Source organism: Chrysemys picta, chromosome 1 (assembly GCF_011386835.1).
Source record: "Chrysemys picta bellii isolate R12L10 chromosome 1, ASM1138683v2, whole genome shotgun sequence".
NCBI classification, from domain to species: Eukaryota; Metazoa; Chordata; order Testudines; family Emydidae; genus Chrysemys; species Chrysemys picta.
Genome location: NC_088791.1, coordinates 205282308 through 205294825, shown reverse-complemented (window position 1 = coordinate 205294825; position 12518 = coordinate 205282308). Strand labels below are relative to the sequence as shown.

The 12518-nt window shown below is 42.4% G+C and overlaps 1 protein-coding gene across 1 annotated transcript in view; it reads right to left on the bottom strand.

Moving 5' to 3' along the window:
* CFAP47 (cilia and flagella associated protein 47) overlaps positions 1–12518 on the bottom strand; it is a 286241-nt gene that overhangs the window by 150594 nt on the left and 123129 nt on the right. The window contains exon 27 of the mRNA XM_008174468.4: positions 5509–5609. Within this exon, the coding sequence (XP_008172690.4) occupies positions 5509–5609 (101 nt within the window). The remainder of the gene's footprint in view (positions 1–5508; positions 5610–12518) is intronic.

Below are 12518 nucleotides of genomic sequence, written 5' to 3'. Positions count from 1 at the left end.
TGTTAAGTTTATCAATTAATTCCAAAACCTCCTCTCGTGACACTTCAATCCGTGACAGGGATTGTCTAGATAATACTTAGTCCTGCAATGAGTGCAGAGGACTGGACTAGATGACCTCTCGAGGGTCCTTCCAGTTCTATGAAATAGAACTGCAGAGGGAGTTGGTTGACTTGTCAGACCTGGAAGTTTAGGGCATGTAGTTTCAGTCCTGCACAGCAATTCCTCCTTTAAGCTCCAAACCACCAAAGCACATGTTTCACTTTAAGAATGTGAACAGTCTCATTCTTTATATTTTGTACAGTTAAAGTCTTAGGAGCAACTAGTATTTGTTCTGAAAGTCTTGAACATTTTTATAAAACATTCTTTGAGACTTAAAGGGAGCTAAAAAATTGGACTTCTCACATGCTTAACATTAAGCAAGTGCTGAAGTTCTTCGCTGGTTTGGGGCTATTAGTGTTGCGGCTATTAGTGTTGGGTCATTATCCCCATAAGTGTCCTCTGTGTTCAGTCAGGGACCAGATGGAAAATCATACCCAGTTTAACCATTTTAATTTCTTTGGCTCCTACGTTTACAATGGTTAATGCCCAAATCTACCCATGTGTGAAATTTTGTGCTTGGGAAAAACTGGAGTCATTTAAGTCTTTAGTCAGAAACCGTGATTATTAAATTTGTTCAAGACTTTCAGAAGAGATAATAGTGTGCCTTTCAGACTTTAATTGTAAAAAAAAAAAAAAAAACCACCACCCATGAGAATTTGTTGTTTTGACTTGTAAAGGGGTTTGTATCAAAAATAAGCCTTGTCAAGAGACACTAGTGCTACCTCAACTATGAAGGACTGCAATTCTCAATCAGAAGAACCATGAGGTGATCACAAAAGAATCTGAACCTGAGAGCTCAATTTAGCTACCATTAAAGTCAATGAAAATACCCATATTGGCTTCGTTACATTGTTGATTGTTGCCTCATGTTGAAAAGGCCTAAAGATTTGACTGGCATTCTTTGAAAGTTATTTTCCTTTCTTAACATATTAAAAATTTCATAAAAAAATTAAATTACCCCAGTAAGTCAAATTAGTAGTTTGCCCAAAAAGATCAAGATAAACAAGCTAAGCTGAACTAAAAGTTTTACATCATGTAAGAAAAGCACAAGGGGCATGTAGGACTCAAGAGTGACGGTCTGTTCTACACACCTTTGAAGAAAAAAAATGAACAAGTTTCAAATTACATTAAATAATCAATAGGTTAGAGCAGGATTACAGTCATACCCACTGGAAGGCCAAATACACTATGCTGGGCAGGGCACAGTGGCTCAACATACAGGCATTAAACGGAAGAGAAACTAGTAACCATTTTATTACTCTTGAAGTGACTGCCATCAGAGTCAGCACCAGTTTAATCAATTAACCCTGTAGCCCTTTGAAAAACAAATAGGTATTTTTACCCCATTGGAACTGCACATTATATATATAGATAGATAGATAGATAGATAGATAGATAGATAGATAGATAGATAGATAGATAGATAGATAGATAGATATAGATATAGTATATCACACAATTGCAATTTATGAGAAAAACATAGCCATTCAACAACCTTAAACATCAGAACAAGTTAAGGGAGCTATACGGGGTCAAATATACAGTGTGAACAGTGTAGTACAACAATGCATTCTCTAGTAATAGGGTAGATAGTCTTTCCAAACATGTTCTATTACAGATCAAAATACAGGTTTCAAATAGAAGACTTCATTAAAAAAAAAAAAATCACAGCATCAATCCTGCAATTGACTACAATGAAATTGTAAAAGAGGACCACCAATCTCTCTGTAGCACAATAAAACAAAATTTCTTTAAGATACTGTTTCAATGATACCTCACACCATTCGGATTAAAAATATATATAGATTACATATTATGTGGGACCAGATTTTGGCACACAATTTGCTGGGTTGAAATAGGCAGGTTTGAAGGATGGCTGTTGTGGAGTGGTAGTGCTGGGCTCTGATGGGCCACTGCAAGTGATCTTTTTGGACAGACCTATGCCTTGGGGCTGAAGCATTAGCAGGCATCACTGGGAAAGATAAGCAGCAGCCCATAAACAGGTTTAAGGACCTGGCAAAGGGCCTCATCTCTCTTCCCATTAGGCTAGTCACCTTTGTACAGGTTCTACAGGTCACCGCTACTTAGGTGGGAACCAAGTGGCTGCAAGGAATGAATACAGCAGCCCTAGTTCAACCCCCCTCAGGCCCAAAGGAAAACAGCTCTTCAGATCTAACAGAGATCCCTTCTAGTCTCATGAAGGAAAACAAAATCTGCAGTCACTGAAGACTCTGCAAGGTTCAGGCAGCTACTCATTCCGGATTCTTGCAGGCAGGGCTGGCTCCAGGCACCAGCCCTCCAGCATGTGCTTGGGGTGGCACCTGGAGGGGGGCGGTGCTCACCCGGGGAGAGAGGGGCCGCGGCCAGGCTCGCCGCCTTCCTCTCGGCGCTCTGGCCAGTCGGGGAGAGCGGAGCCGCCCTCCCCCAGCGCTCTGGCCGGTCGGGGAGAGCGGGGCCGCGGCCGGGCTCGGCGCCCTCCCCTGCCGCGCTCCCCGCCAGGGGGCGGGAGGCGGAGGGAGGCTTTTTTGCTTGGGGTGGCAAAAAAGCCAGAGCCCTCCCTGCTTGCAGGTTTCAGAGGCATCTGAATAAATTCTGAACATCAGTTGAGTCTTATGGGCATCAGTTGAGTCTTACTGGGATCATTTTTGAGGTTTTACTCAATTCTATCTGATTCAGCTTCAAACTTCTACCGAGATAAGAAAAACTAGAGATACAAATCAGAGCTGTCAATTAATTCCAGTTAACTCACACAATTAACTAAAAAAAATTAATCATGATTAAAAAATTAATTGTGATTAATTGCAGTTTTAATCGCACTGTTAAACAATAGAATACCGATTGAAATTTATTAAATATTTTTGAATGTTTTCTACATTTTCAAATATATTGATTTCAATTACAACACAGAATACAAAGTGTACAGTGCTCACTTTATATTATTATTTTGATTACAAATATTTATACTGTAAAAATGATAAAAGAAATAGTATATTTCAGTTCACTTCATACAAGTACTGTAGTGAAATTTCTATCATGAAAGTGCAATTTACAAATTTTGATTTTTTTTTTTTTTTTTTGTAAAAGTAACTGCACTCAAAAGCAAAACAATGTAAAACTTTAGAGCAGTGGTGGGCGACCTGCGGCCGGTCAGGGTAATCCACTTGCGGGCCTCCAGACCATTTGTTTACATTTGCACAGCCGCCCACAGCTCCCAGTGGCCACGGTTCGCTGTTCCCAGCCAATGTATTCTGTGTTGTAATTGAAATCAATATATTTGAAAATGTAGAAAACATCCAAAAATATTTAAATAAATGGCATTCTATTATTGTTTAACAGCACGATTAATCGTGCGATTAATCATGTGATTAATCCCAATTATTTTTTTTAATTGCGCGACTAATCACGATTAATTTTTTTAATCACTTGAGAGCCCTAATACAAATGAATAGTGCTCAATGGTCCCAAATCATCACAGACACAAATCATGTTGTTTGGTTTTTAAAGCATCTGAGCAACCTGCTCTTGTTAATCTAGGGTTACCATACGTCCAGTTTTTCCCGGACATGTCCGGCTTTTCGGCAATCAAACCCCCGGCCGGGGGGAATTGCCAAAAAGCCGAACATGTCCGCAAAATGCCGGCCGGGCACTTCCCCTCCTGCGGCTGCTCTGCTCCTCCCCTGACTTTTCGGCTCTGTTTAAGAGCCGAGCTGCCCGAGTGCTATGGGCTTCAGCCCCCTTGCCTCTGGACCCCAGCCGCCAGCCGGGCACTTCCCCTCCCGGGCTCCGGCGGCGCAGGGTCCGGAGGCATGGGGGCTGCCCAAAGCCGGTAGCGCTCGGGCAGCTCGGCTCTTAAACAGAGCCGAAGAGTCAGGGGAGGAGCAGAGCCTCCAGCCGCGGCAGCTCTGCTCCTCCCCTGACTCTTCGGCTCTGTTAAAGAGCTGAGCGCTACGGGCTTTGGGCAGCCCCCATGCCTCCGGACCCTGCGCTGCCGGAGCCCGGGAGGGGAAGTGTCCGGCCGGGGGAGCAGGGTCCGGAGGCATAGGGGCTGCCCGAAGCCCAAGCGCTACCGGCTTCATGGTTTGCTGGGCAGCCTCCAGACCCTGCGCCCCCGGCTGGGTGCTTCCCCTCCCGGGCTCCAGCTGCGCTGGGGAAGCGCCGGCCGGGGGCGCAGGGTCTGGGGGCTGCTCGGCAAACCGTGAAGCCGGTAGCGCTCGGGCAGCCCTTTTCGCGTGGCTGGGAGTGGGAGGGGGAGGGGCGGAGTTAGGGCGGGGTTGGCGCGGGGAAGGGGCAGGGTTGGGCAAGCCTGGGTGGGAAATGGGCGGGGCCAGGGCCCCGTGGAGGGTCCTCTTTTTTTATTTGTTAAATATGGTAACCCTAGTTAATCTGAGAAACATAAAGGCCCCAACCCTGCAAATTACAACATGCAGCCAGACCTCTGTACATTCACAGACAGCCCCGCTGATATCCAATGGGGTTCTCACAGGTAGAGCACTCTGCTTCCCCAAATTGTTATTTACAGGATTGGACCCAAGTAATAAACTGAAAAACAGAGTCACACTGTGGTCAAAGTAGAATTTATCTTAGCTCCATTTATATCACATTACAAACATAAACCTGCTGCTGAATTGTTTGGAGTGGGTTCCGAATGTAATTTCACCACTGCATACATTCTAGTTGCCTGCCTTACCTCGACCCTTCTGCAAAGATAATTTCAATGGTTGTAACTGGATTCTAAAGCATGGACATCTCCTTTAAGTAAGAAGGGTCCATCCATGTAAGTTGACTTATTTTACACTAATTTTAACACTAATCAATCTGATTGTTTCCAGTATTTTCACAGTACTCCAGATATATTTGAACAAAACATTACAAAAAAATCTCATGTCTTTTCCAGAATCTCAAAAATACTGAACAACATTTTCAACTATTATATAAATACTCTGTAATAACTTTACCATTCAATTATGCTGCCTTCTTCTGTGCTGTTTTTTCTTTAAAAGTCCAATTGCAGGTGGCACAGAAACTGCCTGTCAACCATAGCTCTTTGTTAGCCTAATTTAAATTAATTTATTTTCCTCCATGTAGTTATGTTATCCTTTCTACGCTTACTCCAATATTAGCACAATTATTCTAAAAATTGTAGGCTTGTCAGACATTTTTCAATAAATATCCAACTTATTTTGTCCCCCTACTTTCAATAAGAACAAGCCTGAATCTGTATGAATCCCAACATATTATAAAAATCTCATTATGAGTATATTCCCTTCTAAGTACCAAGTAAAAATGCTTCCTTAATTAAATAAGTAGCTATGATCATGATAAAAATTATAGATAGACTATCGTGATTAATATAATTACAATGTAATAACAATTAAAAAGATTAAGTGAGGAAATGTTCACTACCCTTACCACTTCTCAAGACAATTTGTTGGTCTGTGCAGTGGAATGCCAGGTATGGATATACAGTAAGAAGGCAGTTCTCTGCTGTGGCAGCAACCTGAAGCGAGAACCTGGGGAGGTCAGAAGGGAGGAAGGGGAGGAGAGAAGTATTTTTTTTAATATATGAAAAATTATCTTTCAATATTTTCTATTAATATAGCTGTTCTTCTGTTAAGTTTTTCAAATATTTCACAGTCAAGCTTTTTTTATGGTCATTTGATTTTTTAATATTGCCTTAGATTTAGCCATTGTATGGTGAACAATAAAATAAACCTTAATATCTGTGTAACAGTAACCAACACTAAAAATAAGATATGCAACCGACTTCTGCTCTCTTGTACAGTGGTGCAACCAGTAGGGTTGCACTGCTGTGAGAGCACAATTTGGAAAGTTTGTGTATATCAATAATCCACAAATAGAGAAGACTGATACAATAATGGTTCTCTCCTATCTGGCACATTCTACTCTGAACATAAATGTGTCATTAATTTGAAAGTTTAAGGAGTAGAAAGGATTTTTTGAAATAAATGCACTGTGTCCACCTGAAAACAAAAAAATTAAAATTAAAATTGATGTTTATGAGCATACTAAAGGAGGTTGCCATCTTGCAAAATAGATTATGCAATTTTTGACACTGGAGAGAGTTTATCACACCCCAAAGAACTCGGTAAAAACAAAACAAAACAAACAAACAAACGAAAAAATGGGAAAGCTGTCATCTACTCTTGACTCTCTTTAATCCATGAAGTCAGAGGGCCAGAGAAAGTTGGATATGAAGGCCTATAGTTTCACTTCCCTTTTCCTGCACTATTACATGTACTGTTTCTACCTTAAGTAAAATTGATGATAATTTCATTCCATAACACTTTTACAGTATGTTAACACACAGGAAACATATATTACACAAACAGATCTTATACTGCCAAAAAGTAAAAATCTCTAAAAAGCGATCAAGTTATAGGTCTGAAGCTATAAACACTTTGTACCACTGATCATGTAAATTTATGACTTTTTTCCATGAAGGTACGTTATAAATAGTAGGTGAACACAATTAATTTATTGTTTGTGTTTGCAATGGAGCATAATCAAATCATATTAAAAAGTCTAGGTGTTTTATTTGAAGATAAGGTAATCCTCCTCCTAGCAAGTGTGGAATTACTATATATGGTAGATCACTCGCTCAGTAGAATCAGTTTTTAAATGCTTAATAAAACAAAATCAAAATATATTTGTTATCTGAATGAACCATTAGTGGTCCACTCATTTTCATTAAACCAATCCTGAGATTTTTGTAATACTTTATTTAGGGAAACAGAACACCATCTGAAAAAATATCTATGCTTTTTTATTTTGTCCTAAAAAGACTTTCAGGCAATTTGTTTCAGTTAATACAAATACATGAGTGATATATTTTGCATTAAAGTAGCTGAATTGTGACCGACAGGGACACTGGAGATGTCATAGTAGATCATGAATCAAGCATCCTGTCTCCAACAGCATTCAGTGCCAGATGCAGACTGTCTGTCAGCCATGAAAGATTTCTAAAAGGACAGATAGCCCAAAGACATCAGGATCTTTCTGACAGAAAACTTTTTATCATCATAGTCTGGGGGTGGATTTTACAGAATACAGGAAGAAATGGCATCACCTGTTTAGGGCAATGAGAACAAGACTGCTCCAAAATTAATAAGGGCAGGAACATAAAGGTTCAGATGCATTAAAAGATCCTGAAGAGCCAAAAAGGATCCTAGAGTGAAGCAAACAGAACAACTCTGATTAGATCCAGAGCTTGTATAATTGGTGTGGAGAGGGGGGAAATAAGATGTTCCATGTAAGCTCTGTGGGATAACAATTGTCCTTTCAATTCATTTGCACACGATGCCAAGTACAGTGGGGCCCTTATTGGACTTGGGCATTTTGCTACTACTGCAACACAATAATAATGTCCAATGACAGACATGTTTTCACATGATGTGCAACATTTAATGCTTGTGCCGTAAGTGCACTTAAAATCAATGGACACTGCTGACCAGGGGTATCTACACAGCCCACGGCGGCAAGTTACAGAGCCCAGGTCAAACATCTCAGGCTCCCACTGCGGTGCTAAGAACTGTCGTGTAGATGTTGTGGCTCTGGCTGAAGCTCAGGCTCTGATGCCCACCCCCTTCCCTAGGCTGTAGAGCTCTAGTCTGTTGATCCAGGCTTTGAGACTCGTTGATGCTGGCTGTGGAGATGTAGCCTAGAAGGTTCCAGGGCTCATGCATACTTCCCAAGAGTGAGGCTCCATGCAGGCAAAATGTCAAAGAGGATTGGTCCATAACCCCCAGAGATTCCACAGGCCCTGCTGTAGAAACAGGTAGGACGTGACAGATGGAAGGAGAAAGAATTGAAAGTTGAGGACATGGAGGCAGGGACCTCACTACTGTGATCTTCCTTCTCATTAAAGTTATTCAGCTACCCATCATGCAGACTTTTGTTAGATACTTTTTCTATTCAGAGCAGACCAACTGCTCATTCACCTGATCTAGCATGTAAGATATTGTGCAGTACACACAGCTGGAAAGCCATAGATAATGTGGGATAAGCAGCATTCTGTTAAGGAAACAGAGTAGAAAATATGTACCCTTAGATACTAAAACAAGAACTACACCAAGCCTAACACTATGGGTTTGGTACAAGAAAGGACTACAGAGGTTGGCCTAAGTAATCTGCTCCCCAGAGACCAGCAGTGGAGTCAATTTGCAACCACTACTGCAACACAAGGTCTACTCTACAGTAAACCCTCACAGCTCTTATGTTCCACCTCTGTAAGAGTAAAGCAGGTGGATCTGTCAGGTGCCTCCACCCAGAGCAGTGAATGAACACCAAAAGAGCACAGCAGCATTGCACCTATAGATGTCAGGCTACTGCTGGGCAAATAACTGATATTTTCTGTTTGGTGGCCAAACTGAAAAAGTCTGGAAAAAAGAATTATTTTGGTTCAACCCGAAATGAAAATTTGTTGGTACCTCACCAAACAGAATAACTGGAAAAAAGTCATTTAGGCTCAAATGAAATATTTTGTTTGACCCAAAACAAAATGTTGCATTTCACTTTGGGGTGTTTGGGGGCCTCCTCCTCTTTTATGAGGGGTTTAGTTAAATCTAGCTAAATTTCAAAATGAAACGCTTTAAAATGTAATTGGAGACTCTTTACTGAGGAGATTGGACAGGCCTGTGACCAGGGCGGACCCGGAGAACAGAAGGGTGTGCTGTCTACCGGGCGCAAAGATACGCGATGTGGACCTGCAGTTGAAAAGGATCCTAAAAGGAGCAGGTAAGAACCCCTTGATAATCCTTCATGTAGGAACGAATGACACAGCTAGGTTCTCGTTAGAGAGAATCAAGGGAGATTATGCCAGGCTGGGGAAGACGCTCAAGGAGATAGAGGCTCAGATTATCTTTAGTGGGATTCTGCCCGTTCCGAGGGAAGGGCAGCAAAGGGCTGATAGGATTGTGAGAATAAATAGTTGGCTAAGGGAGTGGTGCTATAAGGAGGGCTTTGGGATGTATGGCCACTGGGAGGCTTTCGGGGACAGACATCTGTTCTCGCGGGATGGTCTTCACCTGAGTAGGGAAGGAAATAGACTTCTGGGAGGGAGGCTGGCTCATCTAATCAAAAGAGCTTTAAACTAGGAAGTCTGGGGAGACGGTTGAGAGATGCACAGTTAATCTCCACGCCAGATTCCAGTATGGAAAAGGTGAGTAAAATGAGAGGAGACATAGCCGGGGAGATGAGATTGGACATAGGAAGGACAGGGGGGACGGACACAAGGAGGCCTGCAACATATAGTGCTGCTAATGGGAGACAGGCTAAACGACATACATTAGGGTGTTTATACACCAATGCCAGAAGCCTAGGTAATAAAATGGAGGAATTGGAGCTCTTGGTCCAAGAGCTGAAACCAGATATCGTAGGAATAACGGAAACGTGGTGGAATGGCAGTCACGACTGGAACACAGGTATGGAGGGGTATGCGCTGTTTAGGAAAGACCGGAACAAAGGTAAAGGTGGGGGGGTGGCATTGTATGTCAATAGTGAAATAAACTGTAAAGAAATAATAGTGGATGGATTAGATAACACAGAGTCCGTCTGGGCAATACTCACACTGGGTAATAGGACTACTAGAGCCTCTCCGGGGATAGTGCTTGGAGTGTGCTATAGACCACCAGGATCGACCCAGGATATGGATAAGGAACTATTTAATGTGTTTAGAGAAGTAATTACTAACAGAAACTGTGTAATTATGGGGGACTTTAACTTCCCGGATATAGATTGGGGAACAAACGCTAGTAGCAATAACAGGGCTCAGATGTTCCTAGAAGTGCTTGCTGATCAATTCCTCCATCAAGTGGTAACTGAACCGACGAGGGGGGAGGCCATTTTAGATTTGATTCTAGTAAGTAGTGAGGACCTCGTTGAGGAAGTGGTAGTAGGGGACAATTTGGGCTCCAGTGATCATGAGCTAATTCGGTTTAAAATACATGGAAGGAGTAACAGAATTAAATCAAAGACTAGGGTTTATAATTTTAAAAAGGCCAATTTTAACAAATTAAGGGGACTGGTAAGGGAAGTGGATTGGGCAAACGTATTAATGGATTTAAAGGGAGAAGAAGCCTGGGATTACTTTAAGTTAAAGATGCATGAGCTGTCGGAGGCCTGTATTCCAAAAAAGGGAAAAAGATTACTAAGCAAGAGATTTAGACCGAGCTGGATGAGCGACCGACTCAAAGGGGCTATTAGGAAAAAACAGAAAGCGTACAAAGAGTGGAAGAGGGGAGGGATCAGTAAGGAAATGTACCTAAGTGAAGTCAGAGAATGTAGAGATAGAGTGAGAAAGGCCAAAGGCCGTGTAGAGTTGGACCTAGCGAGGGGAATTAAAAGCAATAGTAAGAGGTTTTACAGCCACATAAATAGGAAGAAAGCAAAGAAAGAAGAAGTGGGACCGCTTAAGACTATTGACGGAGAGGAGATTAAAGACAATCTAGGCATGGCGCAATATCTTAATGAATATTTTGCATCGGTGTTTAATGAGGCCAATGAAGGTATTAGGGATACTAGCACCACTACAGAGGGGCATTCAGGATGGGGGATTACCGTATCCGAGGTAGAAACAAAACTTGAACACCTTAATGGGGCTAAGTCGGGAGGACCGGACGATCTTCATCCGAGAATATTGAAGGAATTGGCACGGGAAATAGCAGGCCCATTAGCGATAATATTTAATGAATCTGTAAACTCGGGGGTGGTCCCGTTAGACTGGAGAATAGCTAATGTGGTTCCTATTTTCAAGAAAGGGAAAAAAAGTGATCCCGGTAACTACAGGCCTGTTAGTTTAACATCTGTAGTGTGCAAGGTGTTAGAGAAAATTCTGAAAGAGAAACTAGTTGAGGACCTGGAGGGTAGTGGCAATTGCGATAAATTACAACATGGTTTTACGAAGGGCAGATCGTGCCAAACTAATCTGATCTCCTTCTTTGAGAAAGTAACGGATTTATTAGATAAGGGAAATGCGGTGGACCTAATATACCTGGATTTCAGTAAAGCGTTTGATACTGTACCCCATGAGGAATTATTAGTTAAACTGAAAAACATGGGGATCGATATGAAAATCCAGAGGTGGATAAGGAATTGGTTAATGGGGAGAATGCAGCGGGTTGTATTAAAGGGTGAACTGTCAGGTTGGAGGGAGGTTACTAGTGGAGTGCCTCAAGGTTCGGTTTTGGGACCCATTTTATTTAATCTATTTATAACTGACCTCGGAACCGATTGCAGGAGTGGGCTGATAAAGTTTGCGGATGATACGAAGGTGGGAGGCGTTGTAAATTCGGAGGAGGATAGGGATATCCTGCAGGGAGACTTGAATGAGCTTGTGAATTGGAGTATCAGAAATAGGATGAAATTTAATAGTGAAAAGTGTAAGGTGATGCATTTGGGGATGACTAATAACAATTTTAGTTACAAGATGGGGATGCATTGGTTAGAAGTAACGGAAGAGGAGAAGGACCTAGGGGTTCTTGTAGACCGCAGGATGACTATGAGTCGACAATGTGACGTGGCGGTGAAAAAAGCCAATGCTGTCTTGGGATGCATTAGGCGAGGTATGTCTAGTAGGGATAAGGAGGTCCTGCTTCCGTTGTACAAGGCGCTGGTGAGACCTCATTTGGAGTACTGTGTGCAGTTCTGGTCTCCCATGTTTAAAAAAGATGAACTCAAACTGGAACGGGTGCAGAGAAGGGCCACTAGGATGATCAGAGGAATGGAAAACCTGTCGTACGAAAGGAGACTAGAGGAGCTTGGGTTGTTTAGTCTGACAAAGCGAAGGCTGAGAGGGGATATGATTGCTATCTTTAAATATATTAGAGGGATTAATACAAGGGAGGGAGAAGAATTATTCCAGCTTAGTACTAACGTGGATACAAGAACGAATGGATATAAACTGGCCGTGGGGAAGTTCAGACTTGAAATTAGACGAAGGTTTCTGACCGTCAGAGGGGTGAAATATTGGAACGGCCTACCGAGGGAAACGGTGGGGGCGACAGACCTGTCTGGTTTTAAGATTAAGTTAGATAAGTTTATGGAGGGAATGGTTTAATGGTAAAACATAGTAGTCAAGGAAAGCCAAGCAATGGTAGGTAAATAGTATAATGGCTAACAGGGGTCGGGCTGGAGACTCTTGCCTATATGCTCGGGGTCTTACTGATCGCCATATTTGGGGTCGGGAAGGAATTTTCCTCCAGGGCAGATTGGCTGAGCCTCTGGAGGTTTTTCGCCTTCCTCCGCAGCATGGGGCAGGGATCTCTAGCAGGAGGGTCTCTGCCGATTGAAGCCACTAAAAACAGGATTGGGGACTTCAACAGCAGAGTCCAGGGAAGGGGTAGGGACGGTTTTATGGCCTGCAGCATGCAGGGGGTCAGACCAGATGATCATAATGGTCCCTT